This window comes from Rhinatrema bivittatum, chromosome 11 (assembly GCF_901001135.1).
Source record: "Rhinatrema bivittatum chromosome 11, aRhiBiv1.1, whole genome shotgun sequence".
Classification (NCBI taxonomy): domain Eukaryota; kingdom Metazoa; phylum Chordata; class Amphibia; order Gymnophiona; family Rhinatrematidae; genus Rhinatrema; species Rhinatrema bivittatum.
The window spans coordinates 79314009-79341438 of record NC_042625.1 but is presented as its reverse complement, the minus strand read 5'-3'; the positions used below and the strand labels follow the sequence as shown (position 1 = coordinate 79341438).

Sequence of the window (27430 nt, the reverse complement as noted above, 5' to 3'; positions counted from 1 at the left end):
GCGCACACATGCTATAAAATCGGGCGTACATTTGTGCGTGCCCAGTTGTGTGCACAAATGTACACCTGCGCGTATGTCTTAAAATCCGGCCCTATGTGTGGCTTACCAGGATCAGCATTTGAAATGATAACTATCGCCCACTCACTGACCATGGCGGTTATTTTGAGACCATGCCAAGGGGCTAGGTCCTAGGCTTATAATTACTTGGGGAAGACAGTAATGCCTCTTAATAAATTTCAGTCCACCATGGACATGTTCAGACAATCCTGGATTTTCAGTTTCCAGCTCCAAGAATTCTGTTATTTGGAGACGCTTTGGGGGGGGAGCAAATATGGCTCATGGGTGGCATTGACTTAACAGGTCCACTCTCCCCCCCTTAGCCCCCTTTTTCTTTCCAGCCTCCACCAGTATCAGTAGGGGACGTTAGGAGGGCCAGGCAGGTAAATAAAGGAAGGTGAAGCATTTGCTCTGCCCTCCTTTTACTGAAGTAAGTCAGAGGGATTGCAATTTGAAGGACTGCAGTTTTGTGCTTGCCTGGATGTCATTGCTGGAAAGGGGCAAACAGGAAGTGGTATCAGTAAAATTACAAACACTTTTTGAACAAGGGGCTGGGCTGCTTTACCCTAAAAAGGCAAAACCAGCCAGGAGTTACTCAGCTGACACATAGCACCCAGGCTGCATGATGATCCTTGGGTGCCACTTAAAGTAGCAGGTTTGCAAGTTGTGGATAGTGGTAGGATTCACACCAGTCACTGGATGTAAAGAGAGGCATTTCAACTTCTCCTCGAGAGCCCTCCTAACCAATCAGGCTTTCAGGATATCCACAATAAATATGCATAAGATACATTTATGTTCCTGCTCATTACATTTGATATAATGCACATTTTTAACAATCTATATGGTTTACATAATAAATACATAATTCATATCAAATAGAACATAAAGCAAACATAAAATATAAAATCAAATCACAATATAAAAAAAACAAACAAATCTTAATTAAATAAATAACACCTGTAAAGCACTTTCATTTAAATATTAAAAACTTGAGAAAATAACCAGGAATTTACCTTTTTCTTAAATTTCAAGTAATCTAGTTTTAACTGAATCTCAGCTGGCAAGAGTTCCACAATAACAGATCTTGATAACCAAACAAAGTCAGTCTAGTTTGCTCTAACAGTATATCAGATGGCAATGGAAATCTCAAAAAGCCTTGATGGACAGAATGGAGAGATCTTGATGCATACAATGGAGGCAGTGCCTGCAATCTACCTCATGCATATTCATTGTGGATACTATAGCCTGAAAACCTGGTTGGCTAGGGGGTAATTGAGGGCAAGGTTGAAAAATGAAAACCCCTGTTGTAAACAGCTGTGGCTGCAAGGTTATACCCAGGTGCCACCAGGAAAGTGCCTAGAAGTGGGATTCACACTAGAGGCTGGCTCTGAGTACTGGGGAATACAAGGTGGTTCCCGGACACTGTGAAGTCAATGGACATTTGGACTTTTACAGAACTTGAGAGGTTTTGCTAGGCTGGCTTGGGACTCTTCCTTCTGGTTATTGTGTTTAATGTTTTGTTGCCAATAAAGCTGTGGCCCTGTTTTATTCCACACCTGTGTATATGACTGTGTTTGTGAAGGTGGTCACACCTTCAGGGGGAGGGGGTACTGCAGCTGCAGTTTGTATTCTGACAGCTGGACAACAAATACCAGAATGCTAATGGATGGAGATTTAATATTTATACTTTTTATTGACACAAACAAACAAAAAACCCATGAACCTCAAGTATCCAAGGTACATTATTCCTTCTGCACATCAAACAGCGCTGCACAGATCAAGTATGTTTACAATTTTCACCCCATAATCGGGCTGATACAGTAAAAATCGCGGGAGAGCGGGCGCTCGTCCGCTCTCCTGTGTGTGCGATTCAGTAAGTTAATTTATTTAAATTAGGGCCCGTGGTAAAAAGAGGCGCTAGGGACACTAGCGCAACCCTAACGCCTCTTTTTGGACAGGAGCGGCAGCTGTCAGCGAGTTTGACAGCCGACGCTCAATTTTGCCGGCATCGGTTCTCAAACCCGCTGACAGCCATTTGATCGGAAACCGGACGCTGGCAAAATTGAGCGTCCGGTTTTCAACCTGCGTGCCATGGGCCCATTTTAAATTTTTTATTTTTTTTATTTTTAACTTTTTTTAACTTTTGGGACCTCCGACTTAATATTGCCATGATATTAAGTCAGAGGAGAGGGTGCACCCCGCAATTGACAAGAGTTCAATTCAGAGTATTCCTCATGCCCCAGTTCAGGAATAAATTCTTATAACAGTATGGAATAGTGATCTCACTCTTTGTTTTCAACCTTTAGAACTATCTCTTCAAGAATTAGCAAACAACCAAACACCACAAGTAGGATGTTCATTAAACACTTGCATTTTCTCTATCTTGACAACCACAATAAAATAAAATAAAATAATCTTTCCTGGGACAGGGAAGTTTTCTACTTCTTGGAAAATGGGGCTTCAGGATAGTCCTGCTCTGATGATCATTTCACTTAAGGAGTTGTAGCAGTTTGTGGATTATTGCACAAGTACACACTTTAAAACTAATTTCTCTTAGCTTCTGTAATATTAGTCTATGTCCTGCTGGGTGACCTTAAATCACTTGCAGGAAGGAGAACACTGCAAAGTTAACTGGACTCAATGTGATCCGCTAACTGAGACCCACATATTTTTTTTTTATTTTTTTTGCTGTACTTTTAATTGTATACCAGGCAATATAATAAATTAGCAGAACCACGAGAGCCTGCTTGCTGAAATGAACTAATGAAACTACTTCCCCTTTCAGAATGATCCCTTCTTCCAGCAAAACTTTTCTCGTCAAGGATTTGGCGGCAGGCCGGGAGTACGATCTCTGTGTCCTGGCTGTTTACAATGATGGGATCACCTCCCTGACGGCAACCAGGGTTATTGGCTGTGTGCAGTTCACCACCGAGCAGGAATACAATCAGTGCCAGTCCATCCACACACAGTTCCTCGGGGGCACCATGATCATCATCATCGGAGGCATCATCGTGGCCTCAGTCCTGGTCTTCATCATCATCTTAATGATCAGGTACAAGGTCTACAACAGCCATGATGAGCAGCAGAAGGCAAAAGTTAGCAACGTCTACTCACAGACCAATGGCAATCAGCTCGGGTCTAGGTCCCAGTCCACCTCCAAGCTCCAAGATGGGCAGGAAGGACAGACAATGCAGAACTTGAAAAGATCTACCAAAGACTATGCGATGGTGGCTTTAACTGGTGACTCTGATAAAGTTTCTGTTACCCAGATTTCTGATATGAACATGGAGGAAATTCCCTCTCCAAGGAGAAGGCAGCAGTCAAGAACTCGTATAGACCTTCAGGGCAGTTCCCATCCATCCGTCAAAGACACCAAACTAGAAGAGCCAGGTAACATTATTTTCTCTCATCCCACACTTCATTATACCCATAAATCTGTCTCCTGCCTTTCTATTTATCCATAAATTTGTCTCGCTGCTCCTCTGCTTCTCCAGTTAACCATAAATCTGTCATTTTCTCAAGAAAATAGGACTCAGCAACAACACTGTTTTTATTATCAGTTATACAGCCTGGGAATTTCTAGGAACTTAAAAACAAAGGTCAAGTTGAAGGTGATACAAATAAATAATAAATAAAAAGGTATTTATTATTATTATTATTATTATTATTATTATTATATCCAAATGGACTAAAACAGAAACCCATGCTACTATATTAGGAACTTAGGAAAAAAAAACCCCAAGAGAAACATTGAAAAAAATATCATTACCCTTTAGGGCAGGGCTTCCCCATCCTATCCTGGGGAAAGCCCTGTTGGGTTTTCAGGATATCCACAATGAATATGCATGAGGTAAATTTGCATGCCACGGAGAGTCAGTAGATGCAAATTTATCTCATGCATATTCATTGTGGACATGCTGATAACTTGACTGGCTGACGGATCACCAGGATAGCTTTGGGAAGCCCTGCTCTAGGGAGAACTTCCCACATGACACAAGTTTTCATTAAGCTTGTCACGGGATTGCTTACAAATGCATAATCTCCCTAGGATTTCCAGTTTACGAGTTTGGAATGCAAAACTTTTTTTTTTTTTTGTTTATAATCCCAACCAGTTTTATTCTTGCGGACTATATGGGTAGTATATAATGTTGGGTCATCACCATGTCCATGAGTCAGTAGGGTTGCCACCTGGCTCCAGATGTTCAGGGCAGGCTGATCCAGGTATGGTTTTACCCTGTTGCCTGCATGAACTTGTAGTCTTGCATCTATTTGAAGGCATAAAGATAACTTGAGTGTGGTGGCTGCCAAAGGCAGGCTTTTGTTAGGGAAATCAAAAAGAGCACCAGAACTACAAGCTCTTGCAAGCCGCAAGACTGGATCGGCTTGTCCTGAAAATCTGGAGTCAGTTGGCAACCTTCTGGGTCAGGCTAGAGGCCTGCAGGACCAGTGCGATGGTACTATGTGCCCTAGGTGAACCTTCAGCCTTGCACCCCCCCCCCCACCCCAATTCATTTTCAGAACCTCAGGACCCCCCTTCCCTAAGATCTTGATAATTAAAAGCAACAATCATAATCACCCTACTACAACCCCTCCCAGAATTATCCTGTAAAAATGCACAATTGAACATTAGACTTTTAAATAGTAAGCTTTGTTTTGTTTTGGTTAATATAAGTGTGTTTCAGAAATCTCGTCAGTGTTTGAAAGATTCTGTGATTTTTGAAGGTAACCTGCAGATAAAATAAAAAAAAACACATCAATTTATCAATTAAAATAAATCCATACCACATAAGCTAAAGGTAGTCCCTGAAATGGCTGGCTGTGCTGATCTCGGATGTTTCCCCTTGTTATATAAAAAAAAGTCAAATTCTGGTGTCACCTCAGTAACAGTGACACAAACACCTTTCATTACCAAATCCTTTGTGATGTACACAAAACACTGCAGAAAAGATACAGCCCCTGCTTATTGTTGCTGAGGTGTTTCATGTTTCATTTTTGTGTTATGTTCTATGTTTATGGTTGTGACTCTGGTTTTGTTTGCAATTGTTTGTTTACTTTGCCTATTTGTAGTTTAAATGTTATTTTATCCATATTTTATTTGTAATTCGCTTAGCATGGCAGGTTCAATATAAGTAGATGATAAATATCTTAAATACATAATTAAACTCAGAATCAATATAACAAATCTGCCATGTTAAAACAGCGCTATTGTTTTGCTGTGACTCTAGCTACTCTTTGGTGATCCCCAAAAGCTGATACCCTGGGTGACTGCCTAATTTGCATTATGGTTAAGCCAGCCCTGGAGGCCTGATTCATTAAAGCTTTTCTGTCATTCTGTATCTATGGGGAAAGACCTTGATGAATTGGGCCTTGAGCTTCACGGTGTGGTACAATGAGGAATGATGCAACTCATCTTTCACAAGCCTCTTTCCTCTTAGAGGAGAAACCTCTCCACAGGTCGCTCTACCTTTCAGCATACATTTTCATCAGGGCCCTCCCCCTTACAGATTAGCTTTTACTGAAGGGGAGGCCCTCCCAGCCTCTCAAGGTTCAAAAATTTTAAACAGAACACAGGGAACTGAAAGCAGAAAATGCTTTACACTTTTTGCAGTTTTGAAGTCTGTTTTATGGTTTGGGGTTTCAGTGCTTTTTTCTTTAAAGAAACAAAGCTTTATTTATTTGCATTGGTTGTTTGTATATATATTATTTCCCAAGCCGTTCAACATGGACATTAAATTTTCAGGATAAACATGTACCTAGATAAAAACTAGAAACTGAAATATTTTCCCAAAATTGGAAAAGAAAAATTACCTTTTCCTGTGAATCTAGTACAAAATAATTGCTGTTGCTTTTTTAAAAAGTGCTTCTACAAATTGCTGTGCAATTCTCGTTTTTTTGGTGTTTTTTTTTTTATATGCCCAGACTCTCAGCTAGGTCAGCAGGTGAGAGAAAAGAAGGCGACCTCCGACTGGATGGATATCAAAATATGATGCTTCTCCAATGGGAAATGGCCTTCGGAACTCAAGGTACGTTGAAGTGACTTTTCTCTCCATTTGCTTGCAAGTTGAATCATCGTACTGTATTGAAAATTATTGTTTCCCTTAGTGAAGGTAGTATTCCTAAGATTTTTAGAATGCAGTGGTGACTCCAGTTTTGAAAAATAACACATTAGATCCAACTATATGCAGTAGTTTCTGCCCAGTGTCAAATTTACCATTTGTTGCAAACATTTTGGAAAAAGTTGTGACTAAACAAATATCAGAATTTGTGGAAGAATTGGACATTTTGGATGTAGTATAAGCTGGTTTCAGAAAGCATAGTTGTACAGAGACCATGCTGGTTGCTCTTATGGATGAGGTACTTCTAAGAGAGGATAAGGATGAATTGATGCTGCTGATATCATTAAATTTATTCAGCACATTTGATTTGATAATTCATAAGGTTCTGATTGCCTAGGGCCTGGAATCTGGACTTTGAGGTGCCGTCCTTAAGTGGGTGGCTGCTTTTTTGAAGGACCGTGCACAGTTAATAATCCAACAGTAGAAGGTCTCTACTTGTAGAGAAGTTGTACAAGGCATGCCACAGGGATTATCTGTGTCACCTCTTCTATTTTATTTGTTTCTGGCTCCAATTGGGAAGTTAATAAGATTTTTTTGTTTCATCCCATTTACTTATGCAGATGATATCCAGATACTGGCCCCGCTGGGAGGAAACAAATCAGTGGTTGCATGACAAATGAGTGAATTTCTATTATCACTGGCTTATTGGTTAAGAGAAAATGGATTGGTGTTGAATTCTAGTAAAACAGAATTGTTGAAATTAGGTACAGGATTGGAATTTTCTCATCCTACTTTAAAAGGAGTGAGGTTACTACCGGCAGAAGAGATAAAATTCTTGGGTGTAAAATTGGAATCAACTTTATCTTTGGAGAAACAGGTGGCATCTGTAGCAAGAACAGCATTTTGTAGAGTAAAATGAATCAGACAGTTGCAGCCTTTTTTGGCTTTGGGGACATTAAACAAGATAGCCTGTGCCCTCGCACTGTCACCTTTGGACTACTGCAATGCCAATTACTTGGGCTTACCAAGTGGGGTAACAAGAAGGTTGTAAGTGATCCAACATGCAGCAGTGTCGGTGGGGCTGGGTTGCGCAAGAAGTGTTCAGCATCCCCGCTGCTGGTAAGTTTGCATTGGTTGTCAGTCGCACAGAGGTGTGTTTTTAAAAATCTTTTTCTGGCTTTTAAAACGCTACATGGCTTGGGACCACTGCAATTGAAAGGCCAAATTCAGTGGAGTATCAGTGGGAGGGATCAAAGATCGAAACAAAAGCCTCAGCTGCAGTCGCCACCTGTGAAAGCGTTTAAAAAATTTAGTTACAAAAAAGATTTTTTTTTCTACAGCAATCCTGTAGTTGTGGAATGAGCTTCCTGGAGGGCTAAGAGAACAAGATCTTTTGAAATTTAAAAAACGTGGCTGATGAGCAGCAGCAGTAATTAAAGTGTATGGAAGGGGCTGTATAACAGGTTGAGCAGTAGCAATAAATAAAGTATATTGCAGGAGGTAGGCTAGGTTGTTAGGTGAGGTACACAACAAATACATTCTCAGCATTTTAAGTATTTCAATGTGTGCATATTTGTGTTCTGTTCTGTTTTAGTTTTATTTTAGCTGATTTTTATTATGATATTGATTGTTCATCACTTTGAGCAATTCTTAATCGGGAAGAGCGATTCATAAATGTCTTTAAATAAATAAATAAATATAAGAATAGGGTCATCCTCCACCCAGTGTTTGAAAATGAAGACTTATAGCGCTGGAGCTCAGTAGAGGCTGACTGAGCTGAAAGCCCAAAGAAGCAGAAAGATCGTGCTGGGCCAATACAATGGTGGGGAAACCACACTGAGCAAACCTGGGCTGTGCTATCAGTGCAATCTAAGAAGGCCAAAATTCCAACCTACACTTTTTCCTCCACTGCCTGAGAGGTCTGAGGAGAGAATAATTGAATGGAGTAAATTTCTCACGTCGCGTCTTGCTGAGTACCTTCCCGTGGTGACCTCATTGTTGTGAAACATCTAGATCAAACCTCAGCAATGCGACCACCACTACTAAAGCAGGAAAGGAAGCCAAGAGAGAAATTCATACTGTTTCCACGTTTCCCAGGATAAAAAGAGGCGCTCAACCTTGGCTTCAGCACTTGTGCTAATGAGAGTGCTAGCGATTAGTGCACTGCAGACCCTTCAGGTGAAGACAATGTCCTGGTAGAGCAGGAAACAACTACAGAAGCTAATGGAAAAAAAAAAAAACTAAGAGGAAGAGATACAGTTATGTGGACTCTAGCAGATAAACAGTAGAGAATGTATTGCTATTTTTATGACACAAATTCCATATTTAAATCAAGAGGGTTCACAAAGAGAGCAGAGCACAAGCTAGAAGATAGAGGTATATAATAAAGCCAGACATTGTGGTAAAGAAGAAAACACAAGAATGGCATGGCAATGGGAAGTAACTGTTCCATGTGATTATTCCTTACTATGTATGGAAAGAGAGAAGATTCTCAAGTACCAAAAGATCCAATCAGAGGCCAAGAAGATGTGACAGAAAAATACAGAAATATTCCAAATGCTATTGAGCGCCACAGGCCTAATTAATAAGAACTTCCACTGCACTTATTCATTCTAGCTCGATAGAATTCAACGGGCAAAACTCCAGCATCCACACACATGGCAAAAAATGCTCATTAGAGTCAGAAAACAATCTGCCAATGGCTTGGCAAGCTACAGATTACAATGAACTCCTGGTGTTTAAGTCCAGCATGCATCCAAATGTAAAAAAAACCCCAAAACATTCTTACCCATCTACACAATCTTTATTTAGCATCTTTTGCTCACAGCATTCATAGGAAAGTAGCCATAAACTTCTCCAGTACAAACACTATGCAGTCCTAAACCCCTGCACTGCTGTCGTGGCCTCACCATTTCTTAGACCCCTTCCGCATTGACCAATGAAGCTAGGTGTGCTTGCCACTGGAACTTCATCTGCCACACACAAGGGCTCCATCATTACATCCCCTATCCTGCATCCCAGCAGTCATGCCATAATAGAGAGGAATCTTTCTTCCTGTATCCTACCCCTGTAAGCACCGTCACCTTGTGTTGCGTCTGTTGGTCTCAGACGGCTTCAACCCTTGTGCCTCACCTTTTTCTCTGCTCTCCCCGCTAGCCTTGGGAAGATGGCTGCCGCCACGTCTGCAAGCTGCGTTCTCTGGCATCCCCGGAACGGCTATGGCAAAGCCTCACGCCATGTTTCTCCTAAGGGCCTCATAGGGTGCGCTGCACATGCCACCCACATCTTTATCCACGTCATGGCAGGAACCTCAGGGGCGTCCCCCTCGAGTGTCATCATGCCATCCGGGTATTTAGCCTACGCTTGTTTGCCAGCTTGTTGAGTTAGCAAGGATTGGACGCGTCCGGTCTAAGCTACTCTGCCGCTTCCTTGCTGCTGCTGGAAGTCCTCTCTGCCCTTCGGGGTTTACTCTAACCTGGGTACCAGCTCCTTGGGGGCCCTCTGCTTTCTTTTCAGGTGTCTTACTGGGATCAGGTACTCGCTCCTCAAGGGCCTGCTCTCCCTGCATCGGTGCCTGTTACCATCTACTTCTGCTTGGTGGAATCATCAACCTTACAGCTACCATCTAGTGAGTAATCTAATTCTCAGTCTGTCTCATCTACAGCTCTGCCGTGCTGGGAAGCCTACACCTGGAGCTCCCTATACCATCTTGGTGAGACGGGTTCCCTCTGCCGAGGGTCCCTGGACTGCTACCTCTGGATCAAATCACTACTGCCACCTCTGGTGGTATACAACAGCTGTACAATAAAAGACAAAACTGTGTTTGTGCATCCTGAGTCTAGCCCAGTACTGTGGCTCCCCAAGGGGCTCCTCCCCATGGGCGTGGTCATCTCCCAAAGTACCCAAGAATCCACTCAAACACCTCAAAACCATAACACCTTGTGTGCACAGCCATCATACATATTGACTGGCAGTGCCTTCTAGGCTAGGATGCCCTGCACGCTTCCTGCTGTCCCTGTTCTGACCAAGGATTCATGTAAGTACTGATGGAGATAATCAGGCAGAACACAGACAAGCGGACATATCTGGAAGCCTCTTCCTCTTCTTGCTCTTTCTCTACTGCCTGCTGCTTACAATCACCAGCGAGTACGGGATATCTCTCAGCTGTGCCTAGGAAGCACAAACAGATGGGGGGCCTTAAAACACTGGCAATGCACAGCCATATAAATGCGCAGTCACCAGGTGATCATATTCATTGCCCGTCTGAGACATGGGATGAGAGCCAGCGCCTTGGTTATAACCTCCAATCACTGCCCAGCTGCATTCTGTAACCAATCGCTTGAGACCAGGGCTGGGATGAAAAGGGTCATACTGGTGGGTCCTCCTGCCAACTCTGGTAGGTCTGGCATGTCCTGTCTCCCCTCTTTCTGTGTGAGAAGGGAAGGGTCCATTGTATGCTGCTAAAAGTAAATGTTTTCACTAGACTAATTCTTTGGACAGTGGACTGGCTGGACTCGAATCCACCGCAGGGTGTCTTTTTTTTATTTTTGGAAGTTTTTCAGGTAAACTGGGAAGCTGTGAAACAGCTGGTCCTGGTGCAGCCTTCCTTAGTTTTTGGGTACTTGCCAGGTTCTTATGGCCTGGATTGGCCACTGTTGGAAACAGGATGCTGGGCTTGATGGACCCTTGGTCTGACCCAGTATGGCAGGTTCTTATGTTCCTCCTGGATACTAGCAGGTGTGGTAAATTTCAGGGGCTCCAGCTTTGAAATCCTTTGTTGCTTGTGCAGACAGTTGCCATAAGATTTTGAGTCTGCACTGTTTAGCTGGGCAATATAGCGATGTGTCAAAGTGGGCTAAAGATGAAGCTTGCAGCAGTAATCTAGAGGGGTTCTCTGGTTAGAATCCTGCCTGCATTAATGCCTTGTGACTGGCAAGGCCCTGGATACGCAGTTAGAAAAAGAAACTTCCTCATTTACTCACAGAAGGCAAGTGAACCAAAGATGATGTATAGTTAAGAGCATGTTAGGATAAATAAATATATATTCTTTGGTATCCAGGGTATTATCATATATAGCAATGCTTAGAGTTGTTTCTTCTTAGAGTTGACCGTTAGATCACATTGGCAACACATGAGCTTATGTACAGGTGTTAGTTACAGGACATTAATGAATATTTAAATATAGAATGAAATACTTCCAATTGATTGCTTATTGTCATGTATAAGAATTAAATGTGTGACACTGGCTCAGAACAACTTTCTGATTTTGATGGAAACTTTTTTTTTTGTTTTTATCAGAGTTCATGCATCTGATATGAAATAAAGGAAGGAGGATTGCAACCAGTTTCTGGTTCTTATTTTTAAAAATATTTTTGTACAAATTCAGACAGTGTAATACAGAGCTAAGGGTTCGGGCCTGAAGAAGAATTTCATAATGGCCAGTTTTTATATGAGGTAAGGGTGCCTTGGAAACTGACAGAGGACCCAACAGCCTCCTTCCTACCCCTGCCTGGTAATTTTGTATGCCAGGGGTCCCCAATCCTTTCAAAGAAAGGACCACATAGGACATTTCAAACCATCAAGAGAGTTGGGGGGAGGGCAGGCGGGGGATGAGCTGTTCCTCCTTGGAGTTTTCGGAGGGGTGCCCACCTCAGAGTTTGCTGAGCAGTGGGTGGAGAGGGGCATATCTGGATGATCTGAAATACTGGAAAAGGGAATTGGGTTTCTAGGGGTGTGGCAGATAACATACTGGTAATAATATGTTTAGATTTCTTAGAAGTTGGCAACTCTGCCACATGTCTGAAAACCCTGCTCCCTGGCTTTCTCATTCCCTGCACCTGTCTTCCTGATGTGCATGCAACTGTGTGTGTGTGTGTGTGTGTGTGGTGCACCTCCTCCCCTCCTTCACTTTCATGCTCACCTCTCTCTATCCTCCCCTCAACCCTTTCTTTCACTTATCCCATTCACTCTCACCCTATTTATTTAGACATTTTATATACCTTCATTCCATGTATAGATCACAATGGTTTACAAAGTGACATTCATAATAATAACTTGACAAACAATGATTGGTTACAGGGGTGGTGTTCACAGACAGGCATTCATATTTATCAAATGAAATCATCTACTACGTATTAATAATTGATCTAGTACTTAGGGCAATGAGTACGGAATATTAGAGCAAAATGATAGTTTTCACACCTTAGCCAGAGGGTTCTTTTGAGAATCTTACATTCTCTCGTTTGGTTTATTCTACGTGATTCGAATATAATCTTTTGTCCTTCTTGTTTTTGTTGCTTTGTATATTCTGAAGTTTTAAGTTAGATTATATGCATTTTTGAATAGCCATGTTTTTAGCTCACATTTAAATCTCTTTCTATCTGGTAGAATACGTAGCGCCTCAGGCAGAGGATTCCAAAGTTTTGGAACCACTATGGAAAACAAAAGATCTCTTATTTGCATCAGATGTGTGCTCCGTATTGAGGAGATAGTTAACAGCCCTTTGTTTTGTGATTGTATGATTGTAGTGTTACTCCTAACAAGCTGGTGTTATCGGAATGAATGATGTTGAATATTATCATTAATACTTTATAGTAGATTCTGGCTTGTACTGGTAGCCAATGCAGTGACATCAGTGAGGATGTAATGTGATCATATTTCTTGGACCCTAATAGGAGTCTTGCTGCAGCATTTTGTAATAGTTGCAGTGGTTTTATGTGGCATGCTGGAAGACTTAATAGTAAGGAGTTGCAGTAGTCTAGGTTTGAGAAGATTAGAGTTTGCAATACAGTATGGAAGCCCTAAAAAGAAGAAGTTAATAATGGTTTCACCCGATGTAGTATTCCCAACTGTCTTGATTAATTTACTGATGTGCATTTTCATTGTGAGATTCTCATTTAGTTCTATACAAAATTACCCAGGTTAAGGGCAGGTGGTTTATCTATCCATGAGTTTCTGCTCAGCCATATGATTTGTTTTTTAGGTTTAATGTTAGTTAAAGCTGTAAAAGTTCTTGTTGTATTGCTTTCATAGAGGTAGAGAGCAGAGATGTGAATCGAAACTGGAATCGGTTCGGATTCACATTGTGTTTTTTTTCCATCCGGCCCGATCGCGGTTTTGTTTATCGGCTGCGCCCGAGCCGATAAACAAAAAACCCACCCCCGACCCTTTAAAACTAATCCCTTAGCTTCCCCCACCCTCCCGACCCCCCCAAAAACATTTTACAGGTACCTGGTGGTCCAGTGGGGGTCCCGGGAGCGATCTCCCGCTCTCGGACCGTCGGCTGCCACTAATAAAAATGGTGCTGATGGCCTTTGCCCTTACCATGTGACAGGGTATCCGTGCCATTGGCCGGCCCTGTCACATGGAGGGAGCACTGGATGGCCGGTGCCATCTTTAAAAATGGCGTGGGCCATCCAGTGCTCCTACCATGTGACAGGGGCCGGCCAATGGCATGGATACCCTGTCACATGGTAAGGGCAAAGGGCCATCGGCGCCATTTTGATTAGTGGCAGCCGATGGCCTGGGAATGGGAGATCACTTCCAGGACCCCCACTGGACCACCAGGTACCTGTAAAAAGTTTTTGGGGGGGGGGGGTCGGGAGGGTGGGGGAAGCTAAGGGATTAGTTTTAAAGGGTCGGGGTGGGTTTAGGGGTTATTTTTGTGTGCCATTTTTCCCACCCTTTCCCCAAACGATAAGAGAACCCCCATGAACAATATTGTGGGGTTTTCCTATTGTTTTGGGGGAGCCCCCGATTTCTGATGATTTTGAAAATATCGTACAATATTTTCAATCGTCTGAAGCCCGATTCACATCCCTATTAGAGAGTACCAAAGCTGTATTTTCAAATGATCTGGAGAGTGGGATGTAAAACTGTATGTCGTCAGCACACAAGAAAGTTATTCCTAGATTCGTCAGTAATTTACCTAGAGGGAAAATGTATCTATTGAATAGTGCTGCTGAGAATGTTGATCCTTGATGGACACCTGCATCACAGTGGAAAGTGTCAGATATATGATTGCCCAGTTTGACTTGGAATGATCTGTTGGATAGAAATGAAGAGAATCATTTGAGAACCCTGCCATCTATCCCAATGTTTATGGTCAACAGTGTCAAAGGCAGCCGTTAAGTCAATTAGTACAAGACAATGAGATTCATTTGCATCAAGCCCTCTTAAAACCTGAGCCCATAAGTGAAAGGAGTAATGTCTCAGTTGAGTGATGTTTCTAAATCCAAATTAATTTGGGGAGAGAATATTTTGATCTTCCAGGTGATTTACAAGCTGGGATTATACTGCTTTCTCAAGAACTTTTGCAAGAAATGACAAGTTGGATATTGGACAATAGTTATCCCAGTCAGCTCTACTAGTCTTATTTTTTTTAGGATCGGCATCATCACATCTTGTTTTAACCCATTTGGAACAGTTCCTCTGAGAGATTGTCTGAGTGATAACCCCATGTACTTGTTTCAAGGAACTGGCTGGAATGGTGTCCCATGGGTGCATGGTGGGATCAAAACTATTGAATTCACTACCTGAGACGTTTCCCTTGATACTGGAAAGAAAGAGATTCAAATGTGAACTGAAAACTTGGTTATTCAAGAACGCATATAACTTAACCAAAAAACAATTGCATGCAGAGTCTGCCATAACAGGGACAAAGATAATGATAAGTAACGAGAGATTATAAGTATCATAAGATAATGAATGTGAAATGTGTTGAAACAGAACCTCTGTACTTCCAGCCTAATGCCCTAGACCTTAGACAACATGTTCCAGAACACCAATGTAGATTTAGATATATACCTATTGTGTTGATAGTATGAATGTAACTTTTGTAAAACCATTGTGTTCTTCATTTGGAATGATAGTATATGAAATGTCTAAATAAATAATCTCCAGTTTTGTTACTCTGTCAAACGTGGACCACTTAATCATGCTATTCGAAACTTCACATGCTTTTGTTGGAGAACAGGTTGGGAATTGAGTTTTTAATTTATTGATTTGTCTAAGAGGGTGCTGGCACATTCATTGCAAGCAGCCTTTGTGAAGTTATAGTTTTTTGAGGTGTAAGAAGATGGGTCTTTAATTAAATGTTTAACAACCTTCACTCACTCTTCTCATTAACTCCCTTCCTTTTCCTTCCAACTTCATCCACATCCAGCCCCCTCCCTTCCCTCCCTCACTTACTGCCCTTGCACTGGCAGGACCTGGCCTTCCCCACCAGCAGTGGCATTCAGCAGCGTGGGTCTGGGGTCAGTTCTCCCACTGGCAGGACCTGGCCTTCCCCACCAGCAGTGGCATTCAGCAGCGTGGGTCTGGGGTCAGTTCTCCCACTGGCAGGACCTGGCCTTCCCCACCAGCAGTGGCATTCAGCAGCGTGGGTCTGGGGTCAGTTCTCCCACTGGCCTCCTTACCAGCAGCAGAGTCATTGAGTGGAACAGGTGCTGGAACCTCCTCTTCCACTGGTGGGACCTGGTCTCCTCAGCAGCAGAATCACTGAGTAGTGTGGGTCTCGGGGCTTCCTCTCCTGCTGGCAGTTCCAGCAGCATCATTGAGTGGCACAGGTCCTGGGACCTCCTTTCCCTGCCAGCCTAGCCTCTACAGCACCATGGGGATGGAGCTAGTATGTCAAGGTACTTGTGGGTGATATATAATAGAAAAAGTGGCAAGAAATGGCTCCACAAATCCTTTTTTTGCAACTTTTCCCAGAGACGTTTTCCAATTTCATTCCAGTGGGATTGGATGTAGTAAAAGGAAACAGTGTGGCATGGGACAGCTCCCAGGATTCTCTATGGGAGACAAATAAAATAAAATTACATTTTTTCCCTAGAAACATAAAGGGAGCACTGGCACAAAAGGGAAGCCAACCAGACTTACTCTTGCTGTGAGCTGCAGTGCAGAGGGAAAGGGGAAGTGAATAGGGATGTGAATCGTTTTAGGACGATTAAAATTATCGTCCGATAATTTTAATATCGTCTTAAACCGTTATGGAACACAATACAATAGAGATTCTAACGATTTATCGTTATAAATCATTAGAATCGTGAGCCGGCACACTAAAACCCCCTAAAACCCACCCCCGACCCTTTAAATTAAATCCCCCACCCTCCCGAACCCCCCCCCCAAATGACTTAAATAACCTGCGGGTCCAGCGGCGGTCCGGAACGGCAGCGGTCCGGAACGGGCTCCTGCTACTGAATCTTGTTGTCTTCAGCCGGCGCCATTTTCCAAAATGGCGCCAAAAAATGACGGCGGCCATAGACGAACACGATTGGACGGCAGGAGGTCCTTCCGGACCCCCGCTGGACTTTTGGCAAGTCTTGTGGGGTCAGGAGGCCCCCCCCAAGCTGGCCAAAAGTTCCTGGAGGTCCAGCGGGGGTCAGGGAGCGATTTCCCGCCGCGAATCGTTTTCGTACGGAAAATGGCGCCGGCAGGAGATCGACTGCAGGAGGTCGTTCAGCGAGGGTTCCGGCGCCTCGCTGAACGACCTCCTGCAGTCGATCTCCTGCCGGCGCCATTTTCGTACGAAAACGATTCGCGGCGGGAAATCGCTCCCTGACCCCCGCTGGACCTCCAGGAACTTTTGGCCAGCTTGGGGGGGGCCTCCTGACCCCCACAAGACTTGCCAAAAGTCCAGCGGGGGTCCGGAAGGACCTCCTGCCGTCCAATCGTGTTCGTCTATGGCCGCCGCCATTTTTCGGCGCCATTTTGGAAAATGGCGCCGGCTGAAGACAACAAGATTCAGTAGCAGGAGCCCGTTCCGGACCGCTGCCGTTCCGGACCGCCGCTGGACCCGCAGGTTATTTAAGTCATTTGGGGGGGGGGGGTTCGGGAGGGTGGGGGATTTAATTTAAAGGGTCGGGGGTGGGTTTTAGGGGGTTTTAATGTGCCGGTTTGCGATTTTACATTTTTTCGATTTTTTACGATTTTTCACGATTTTTCACGATATTTTACCCCCCCAAACGGCAACAATACGATTCCCTCCCCCTCCCAGCCGAAATCGATCGTTAAGACGATCGAGGACACGATTCACATCTCTAGAAGTGAACATGAGACGCATATGCAGTTGGTTGGGTGGAAGCAAACATCAGTGAGAGATGAAAGGAAGGCTCTCCTCGCCCCCCCCTTCCCCCCCATCTGAATACCTTTATTCAGGCTCTTGCTATTTGCTAATAACTTTTGGAGAGTTTAATAACCCAGTAAAGAGTAGCAGATTATCCCTTTTTATGACCACAGACATTCAGGAAAAAAAAAATGATATTTAGCTTTTTACCTCTGGGAGTCGAAAACCCGACAGGGTCCAAATTGCTTCCTGACTACCCCAGTCTGAAGATTTTGTTGCCTTTTCTACTCTTCCTCCTTCTGAGAACACTCACTGGCACCCACAACCTGACAACCCTTTCATATTAACATTACAAGCAGCACCTTCGTGGAATGCGGAAGCCCGGTTGTTGACGTGTCCCCTGCAAGCCATTCAATATTTGAATTAGTTAAGGTGAAGCGTGCTGGTACCTGGGATGTTCTCTAGTCCTGCCTGATGACAGGCAGGCATGCCAAGGCCTTCCATCCTCCCCTCCATTAAATACTGCCCCATTATATAATCAGTCTCCTCCCACTCTTCGCCCAACACGTGCACACACACAGACACACAGACACACAGACACACACACACACACACACATACACAGACACTCACACACATACACACACACACACACACACACACACTCACTCTCTCTCTCCCTTCATGTGAGATAAATGCTAGAGCACAAAGTCTTGTGCTGCTTTCTGAGCTTTAATAATTTATATAAAATAAATATATATATATTTTTTTTCTTTTTTGCTGCACCAGTCTGGGAAAAGGATCTTAGCTCTCCATCCTCTTATATACACCATGGAGGAGGTGAGGCAGTGCAAACAGACCTGGGCCTCTGCATGAAGCCAACTCTTTCTCCCTAGATCCCCCTGTCCCCAAACTAAACCCTCCAAGGAAGTTAGCTCAGTTGGGAGTAACAATTTTGACTGCTTTATTCTGTAATTTGATTTTAAATTTCGGTTGAACATGCAACTTTTCTTCCTTTAGGTAGGCTAGTACTAGTAGGAGTCCGGAGGGAGATTCCTTACTTTGAAATCTTATTGCTAGTGTCTAGGGGCACTAGGCAGGGAATATTTTCCTCCCTTAAATTATTTAATTAAGATTTTGTGCTTATAACCTACAAAGCAGGAAGATAAATTTGGCTGCACAATAGGAATTCATCCCTGCTTTGTTCATGTTCCTCTTGTTGATCAGGAAAGAATACCTCATGGCTTTTCTCCACTCATTCGTGCCTTGGTTCAAGGTCCCTTTCCGCCCCCTTCTGAATCATTCCTGCAAATGGAGAGATAGTTGCTTTTTATATAATTGGCTGTGATTCTCCTCGTCTCTCCATTGTGCTCCTTGCTTTTGCAATTTGCGGCTGGGAGAAGCTGCCACTGAGAGGGGGAACAGCCGCATTGTACATTAGCAATTTGCCCTGGTTTTCCAAGCCAGCGCAAAATGACATATGAGTGTATGGTTGTACCTATGAATCCTTGGCCAGGGTGACCTGTAGAAAGCAAAGGAAAGATAAACGTGTTTCTTCTTCTTCTTCTTTTTTTTACAGAGTTCCAGGCATCCCTTTATAAAAGAAACCGATCTGATCCAGCCCATCAGGGACCCTGAATCAACTCACTTATTAACCCGGCAATCAGCGAGAAAGCGTCCTCTTCCAGGCCGCTCCCCTGCCTGCCTGCAGTAATGAATTCTCCGGGGGGGGCAGCGCATTGCGCATCGGACCGTGCCAGGACCCCTCACCCCTTTCTCGGATTTGCTTTCTTGATGCTGGAGAAGAAAGAGCTGCAATGGACTTTAGTGCAGAGCGCGCTGAGCCGAGAGGCTGTGCGGGTGAGCGTCACGTGCCTGCTCCCTTCCCTCTGACCCTCCCTCCTTCCCTCCCGACAAAGCCTTTCCTTTCCACCCCAAATCGGTCTGTGAAACTGATTACCGACCGTGCCCATCCATCAACTGAGCGAAGAAGGACGGATCACACTAGGAACGGGGAGGGGGTGTTTGTTTGCAGGGATGAGTGACATAGGGAAGTAGACGACTGCCGCCAAGCAGGAGAAAGCCGGTTTTGCCCATCCAATAAGATTTATTTAAATACCCCCCCCCCCCCCGCGCGAGATCCCCGTTCCTATGGCCACGCTTTAGATCACGGGAGAAAGCGATGCACAGGGCACGGAGGAGCATCAGCGCCCAAATCCCAGGCTGGCCTTCCTTGCCCCGATTGGTTAATCTCCCTGTCTCTGATTTTGTTTCAGGTCCGTTTCCACGGAAACCCCGAGGACTGCTCTGCCTCCCATGGTCAGACTGATTGATTTTCTTTTGAGGATGAGACCCAGACCGAGGAGACGCCACCCGGCCCGAGCCACAGGGAATCCTCGGGTCTCTCTCTCTCTCTCTTTCCCACTGTACAAACGTAGGCCGCCAGGTCGCCTTCCCCGAAGTTCAGACTTTTGTATCACTCTCACCAGTGCTTTAAATCTTATAGTTTTGTATATGTAATTTTTTTCTAATGCATCTAGAATTTTATAATACAAATCCTAATAAAATAAATCATTTGGAAAAGAAGGGAGCGACCTGAAGAGTCGTGACATTCCTGCTCCACCAGGCTGCTCCGGTTCACAAGCAGCGCTGAGAAGAATTTGTCCTCTCATTAGGGCTGCTGAAGGTAGAAGCCTCACAATGGGGCAGCAACATGCAAGAAAGTAAAAAAAAAAGGTTTTATTGTAAAAGAAGGAAGCAAAAGATACAGAAGAGAAGTAGGACGAGCTTTCCAGGACGCAGGACCCAACAGTGCGGTTGTATAAATGAAAAAGGCCCTAGGAAAGCTGGCTCTTACAGGATAAGAGGACATTGCGTGGGGCCATGACGTCACAGGGAAAGAGCTCCTCTGACGTCACACACTGCAGATCTAAATGCCGGGTCGTTAAAGGGCACGGATGAGTTCGATCGCAGCTCAGACAGATTAACGTACGTCGGAGAGCAGGCAGCAGTGGGGGGGAAAAAGTTAAATATTGAACAATCCATTTCCTTAAACGGTCTTGGGCCCGATTCAAACCTTTAACTAATCTAATATTCTGATTCAAGGTTTTTACAGTTCATAAAATTTCAATCGACAGCCATAAAAAGGTTGTGAGGCCGTGGAGTTGTTTACCCTTCTCCGCGTTGATAAATGGGATATTGAAAAGTGATCTGAATGCTGAGCAGCTTGCAATGCCCAGCGAGCCATCTGTCTGCACTGGCGAGGGGATTCGTATGTGCTGAGGCAGGTTCGGGGGCACAATAAGATTTAGCACTGGAGGCAGAATATTCCTCTGCATTTGTTCAACCACTGAATTAAACAAAGGCGTGGGGAGGGAGAGTTGTAAAAATACCTACACGGGTCTGCGTCCCAGTTCCTACTGCTGGCAAAAGAGGCAGAGGAAACATAAGCGGCTGTTTTTAATGCAAATATTGTAATCCCCAGTGGAGGCTTGGAGTTTTGAAATCGTGAACTCTCCAGGCTTTGTGTGTGGGAGCTCATAAAAATATATGGCCATTTCAAGTTTTTATTAAAAAAAATAATAATTGCAGGGCTAACACTTCAAGTGAATGTATTTTAATTGTCGTTTCCCTGTAACAACAAAAAAAGATTATTATATCACAAAATAAGGAGTCAGAAGTGCCCAGAACCTGGAGGCGCATGCTTTTTTTTTTTTTTGCAGGCCCTTAATGCACAAGTTAGTTACTGAGCTGTCAGGGGCTCTGCCATTTGGAAACATTAAAATCGCTTCTCTTTCCCCAGCTCTGTGCATTGTCAGTTGCCTCCCCAGTAAAGCGCACGGCAGAGCTGAATATTCACACCCCAGCAGAACGGCGCGACTGCTCACAAGTTTCACATTTCTGTTCATTCGCGCCCAGACCACGGAATGTGGTGACTGGAAGTGTTAAAATCCAGGGTACAGGAACCTGATCACGTCCTCTCACCAACACTTTCTGTCTAACCCTGCCTGCTCGACTCTCAGGCGCCAACAACAACAACAAAAAAAGTCCTGTGTAGGTTGCACAGTGGTGGTTACCGTAGAATTTCAAGAAAGAAGAACAGAATCCTGGAGCTTTGAGCAGGGGGTGGCGAGAGAGCCATATATCTAAGCAGCACTCACAAATAACGCCCCACAGAGGGACCCAGAGAATATGCAAAAACCGCCAGGGAGTCCCTTTTCTCTACCCACATTGCAAGGTGGCACTGGCAGAGCCAGCCCACGCTTTGCCCACCCTTCCCAGCAGCTCCCTGTTTTGCATCCCCATCTTCTCCACTGGCACTGCACTGATCCTTGGCTCCAGCGCCCTCTTTATAAGTTGCTGATATCACATCTGAGCCTACCCCCCTACCCCCTGCCCTCCCCCAGCCCCATGTCAGTGTTATGAGGCCTCGCTCTTTGGTCTCATGGCTTACGATATTGGCAGGACCTCGAGGCGGTGCGCTGTGATTCCAAATTAGCTGCTTCCTTCTAAATGAAAGATTGGCCATCATCCGGTCTAATAAATACATCTTCATAAGTGTCTTCAAATGGTCTTGTGACAGAAGATAAAGGCAGGCAAGGCCTTGCAGGCACCATCTTTCTCTTCATTGTTGGGAGTAAGCTGAGGTATAATTCATTTGGTTGCACTGTTTGGAGAGAGGTTGGGTGGGTGATGCAAGAAGAAATATTATGCAAGACAATTCTGATATGTTTGTGCCTAGAAATCAAACTGCTGTCAGTGTTTACATTTCTGCAGCTTTCACACCAGTTTGTGATCCCGTATGTTAATGTTCTACATGAAAGCAATGTCTTGTTTTCTATGCCAAAGACACTCCATCAGACACAAAATCATACAAATTACCGAAAATATTCACACAATGCTAGGATGGTAAACAAAACCGGCAATATTTTAATTTATTTTAGGCTTGCTATAAATACTTAGTACATTCTGAAATTCATTTTTACTTATTTAACCAGGAGTTATTGCCGCATCACGCCAAGATGTACTGCAATAACCATGGCGCATGCCTCTGCTGGCTATTGGGGTGGGTGGGGGTGGCGGGGGCAATGTGGATATGAATGGGGATGTTTAGGGGCAGGCGAAAGCAGCAGATGGCTGAAAGTCTTCTCCTTCCACTGATGAAGCTAACCACGGTGGTCAGCAAGATCAAAAGGAGGTTTAACAGGGAGGCAGTTTTTAAAAGCCATTTACCCCGCCCCATACGCAGGTAATAGGACTCATGGAGGTCAACAATGTGTGGCTGTGGACCCAGAGATGGATTTAGGATTTTGGCGCCCCTAGGCACTGTTGGTGCTGTGATCCCCTTCTTCCTCCCCCTCCCCCAAGGTGGGAGAAGAGAGGGCAGAAGGTCTAAGGCACAGTCCCCCCTGGTTTCCTGCGGCAGCTCAGGGATAGAGCCTATATAGCAAAAATTAAAAAAAAAATTCTAAATCAAATTGGCAAACATTTCCATCCTTTATGTTACATTTTGAAACTAAAGTAGTTTTACACTATATTGATTAGTATAATTTATATTATTTCCATTGGAAGGTAGCAAATCTTCAGCTAGCCTGCTGTCACCCAGATTTCTGCTGCCCTAGGCACAGGCCGTGGACCCCATGGGAAAAGGAGGAGGGTTCAGTTGAGGGAAGCAACAAGGCGGGTGGTTTCGCAGTTTGAAAACTACATAATAGTTTTTGCAGAGAAAAAAGTAGCCACAGGCAATTTTCATTCAATGAGAAAACAGGTGCACACTTTCCTTGTGAGAATTTGTGCAAAGTCCACGGGATTTTGCAATGTCCCACAAACTCCCCCCCCCCTTAATGCACGGCAGTAAAGTAAGCCCATTTAGCTCAGCCCTTGCGGTTCAGCCAAGCTGAGCTCTGGCTATCACCAGCACCCGATGGTGAAAGAAATGTCCCGTCGGATTCAATAGGCCCACAGCGCCAACTCCATGCAAGCTCTGTCTCTCTGGATCGGTGTCAACGAAGGCCGCTGGAGGAATGGGAGTGCTTGTCTGAGGCTGGCGGAAAGGAAGGCATGTGATCAAATATTCACCCAAAAAATTGCATCCAGCTGCTCCTCTCCCTTCCCTTTTGCTATGCAATAACATGATGCAAATAGTTTTAATCACCCATTCAGAAAGCTCTGTCTCCATTTAGCATAAAGATGTTTAATATTTAATTCTTACCTGGAGAAAAATGGTCTTAAGTGTGTAAGCAGTCACCTGGGTAATTATCCTGACACTGACCTTCCTTGTTCTCTCCCTTGCACTTGCGACAAAGCCAGGGTCTCGCAGGAGAGATTTTGACTTGAAGCTCAGTTAGCGAAACTACCTGGAATGGCAGATACATATGTCAGGAAGCACTTGGCATGATTCCACATGAGTTGGCTTTCCAATATGTACCCAGGAGCATTCAGTGTCATTATTGGGTTTCCATCAGATACAGAAATCGTTCAACACGGTTTTATGTGTTCTCTGTGTTACTGATAAAGAATGCATTACACAACAGGGCAACATGAAGGAGAAGGTGACAGCATTTGGCATGCCCAGTTTGTACCACCCTGGCAAGGGTATATCCCAAATGCCAGCCATAGATATTTGATTGCTTGCAGCCTATCACGCCAAGTTTATTTCTCTTTTCTCCCCTTCTTTGTTCTCTACAATCCTGGAGAGATGAACATTAAGATCCCATACTTAATCTAACACCGTGCCAGATCAAGCCCGTGCGAGGCAATGATGAGAAGGTGAGCTATCATCCACCTCCTCCCTGTGGGGGAGGGGAGGGAGAGGATAGGGCTCAAATCTTCCCCTCAGTCATTCCCACACATCCCCCCCCCCCCCCCCCCACACACACATCTAAGTCACAGCGCTGGCTACGATGGCATGAGAACAGAAGATGAGGAAAAATCAGCACGGGGCCTTCCCCAGCACTCCAGCCTTCTTTCCACAAAAGCTTCCCACTGCCAGGCAAACCCACGTGAGGGGGGAGGGGCACTGCGAAGCCCGTCAGTGCTAAAGGGCTGTGGAAGGTCCTGCACTGCTGCCATCGGAGCCAGCACTGCTTGAGAAGAGAGACGGCTGCGTGGCAGCAGAGTTGGATTTAGACATAGGCACCCTCTACCTCCAGCTCCTCCTCCTCGCCCCCTTTACCTGTGTCTTTACCTGTTCTCTCCCTGCCTGTGCCTTAGAGGTAGTACAGGGAAGGGAGGGTCCTGTACAATACAGAAACCTTCCAATGCTGTCCCATTGAGAGAAGACCATATCTGTCCTTCTGCCCCGTTCACACCTAAGGGGGTCTATTTACTAAAGCGCTTTGTCAATAACCCAAGCATTAATGTGCATAAAACATGTTAATGTCTTATTATGTTATATTGGTTTTGTTATTTAATGCACTTTAGCATATTAGTCTGCATTAAAGTTGATGCTCACAGCATGGTCTAATGCAAAAAATATTTTTAATGAGCTATGTTGCATGCATGAAAGCAACTCATTAATATCAAAATGATAATAGTGGGGGGAATCCAAGGGTTGAATCGGGGCCTTAGAGAGCCCTTGATCAGGATGTTAGAGGAGTGTGGGAGATCGAGCCACCAGTGGGGTTTGAAGTCTTGGATGGGGGTGAATGAGGGCTGCCAGGAGTGTAGGGAGGTGGGAGCGTGGGGGGATCATGATTTTACTATGACTCACATCAGGCCTTGTATTGCTGCCACTGGTCACATTGATGGACTGCTGGTGGTAGTAATGTATGAGCCTTATCTAGCTCACAAAATTACTTACAGGTCTTTATTCAATAAAGGTTTTTCCGTAGGAACATAACAACTGAAAGAAGAAAAGCTGTTTTAGAATAAGACCCATGATACCAGGTTTACCAAAGGATTTTTGCCTCTTTAATAATCTGGCATTAAAATGGGCTGTTAATGCAGGCAGTTGATTTTAAGACAGTTTAGTAAATATAGCCCAAGTCCATTCCCATGTAAGTCCATTGGCAGCGAAGGAACAGCACAGATAGATAGACTTAGGCACTTAAGACCGTCCATCTGCACTTAGACCTGCCAACACAGTGAAGTACAACGTGGATGGATGGACTTATATGCCAAACTAGCTTGAGGAGAGATTTAAAGGTATTTCAAGCTACATTTAGCCATGATGTTACAGACTCACAAAGAATGCATTTGGAACTTCTCTGTACTCTAGAAAGGAGTATGCCTTTCAAAGCTTGTTTTTGCCTGTGTTAAGCTGTGCTGGAGCAGATTGGAACCAGGCCCTGTTTCCCTTCTAGGCTAGAACATTACCAGGTTGCTAGAGCAAGGGTTCTCAGCCCAGTCCTTGGGACACAGCCATCCAATTAGATTTTCAGGATACCCACAATGAATATGCATGAGATAGATTTGCATATGATGTAGGCAGGACATGCAAATGTATCTCATGCATATTTATTGTTGGTATTCTGCAAACCCGACTAACTGGGTGTATTCCAAGGACTGGACTGAGACCCCCTGAGCTAGAGAGCCAGTAGTCCAGACCATGACAGGCACCTTTCCTTGCTATCTTTGCCTACCTTCTTTTGGACAAACTGGGAATGTGTGTTTACCCTTCAGCTGGTTCTTGGGGTGGAGCAATGGGAAGGTTACATTACTATTTTGTAGAGAGCTTTTCTCCTACCAAACAGTATAGTTCTAGCAGCAGTGACTTTGTAGACATTCAATTTGCATATGTATGACACTAATTTACATGGATGCTTAATTTGTATTGCATGATCAAATGTGCACACTGAGGGGGTCATTTTCAAAAGCATCTACACGTGTAAATGAAACCACTATTGGATCAATTTTCAAAAGCCATTTTAAAGTTCATTTGTGGGTAAATCCTATGGAGAATTCAATGGCATATATTGTAGCAATTTTCAAAAGTCCACTTACACAAAAAAACCAAAACAAAACAAAACAGGGGTGGGTAAGAGTATGGGGCAGGGGTGTGGCCTGCTTGTTGCAGCGGTTGCTACCCCTAATTGAGCTGGATGTTCACTGGGATGCAGATCCGGCGCTGCTCTCTATATTGGTGGTGGGGTGGAGGGGAATTAGGGCTGGAGGGTACTGGAAGCCAATAGTAACAGGTGGGAGAGAGAAAAAGGAAAAAAAAAAAAGGATAAAGTGCGTAGCTTGCTGGGCAGACTGGATGGGCCGTTTGGTCTTCTTCTGCCGTCATTTCTATGTTTCTATGTATTTATATGTGTAAAACCCTGTTTTAAAATTGGGCCCTTAGTTTCTTGGAAGCTTGACCTGTTTTGGGGAGTGGGTAGGAGTCACCAGTGATGGGACCTGGGTGGCTTTGCAAGTCTGTTTTTATGGAATTATACATTTTTCTGTATAAGATTTCAACCTTAGGAGTATGGCGGGAATACTGGCATTCCTGTTTTAAGAGGCACATGGTGGGTATTACTGCGAATTTACCATGGATCACCACCGGGGAAGCCTGCAGAGAGGCAGCGGAGGAAGGATCAACTCCATGGGTCTTTCTGCAGTCTACTTTATGTGACTGTGCTCCCCTACACTGAGTATCCCCCATCAGCCATTTACACCCAGGCTGTAGATGGGGCACACCTGCTCCAGAGAGAAAAAGGGGAGAGGTGCTGGGGGTGGAGAAACAGAAATAACTGGCACAGACGTAAACCCTAGCCCCTTTATCACTCCGTGCTTAATTTTTCTTGTTGCTTCACCCTCATCAATGTTCCCGGCTTGCACTGAACGGCAGAGACAGGCAGGTAGTAGCTTGTCTTGTCAATGTGAAAAGTGGCGCCGCCGACAGTTCTCATCTTCCTGACTGACTTATATCTGTCTGGAACCGGTAATTACGCCCTGCATTCTAGCAGGCGCCCTGCTCTGAGGGAGCTCAAAGGCGGGCAGGAGCTCGTTTATGTTTTCAGCTCCAGTAGAGTAGAATCGGTTACCAGATGTCTTGAAGACTTTGCCTTGTATTTCATTATGTTAAGTAGTTATTAAAAGGTCGTCTAAGCTTGTATGTGTTTGCAGCCTTGAAATGCAGTTAACCTCGGGGAGGCAATGGTTGTTTGCTGCACAGTGTTGTCATTTTTATAGTGATTTATCATTTTATTTGGAAGTTAATACATTTTAACATTTCGTGTTCATCCCGCTCCAGCGTTTCCATGTGGGCTGCTGCCTCTCACCCAAGAACATGTGGGCAAACCGGGCCCTGACGCATACTGCTCTG

The 27430-nt window shown here is 44.4% G+C and overlaps 1 protein-coding gene across 1 annotated transcript in view; it reads left to right on the top strand.

Annotated features, from left to right (window-relative positions):
- The window catches only part of LOC115073251 (leucine-rich repeat and fibronectin type III domain-containing protein 1-like protein), a 49356-nt gene extending 29404 nt beyond the window's left edge, over positions 1-19952 (top strand). The window contains exons 3-6 of the mRNA XM_029571537.1: positions 2843-3447; positions 5977-6080; positions 18758-19038; positions 19455-19952. Of these exons, the coding sequence (XP_029427397.1) occupies positions 2843-3447; positions 5977-6044 (673 nt within the window). The 3' untranslated portion in view covers positions 6045-6080; positions 18758-19038; positions 19455-19952. The remainder of the gene's footprint in view (positions 1-2842; positions 3448-5976; positions 6081-18757; positions 19039-19454) is intronic.
- The last annotated feature ends 7478 nt before the right edge of the window (positions 19953-27430 follow it).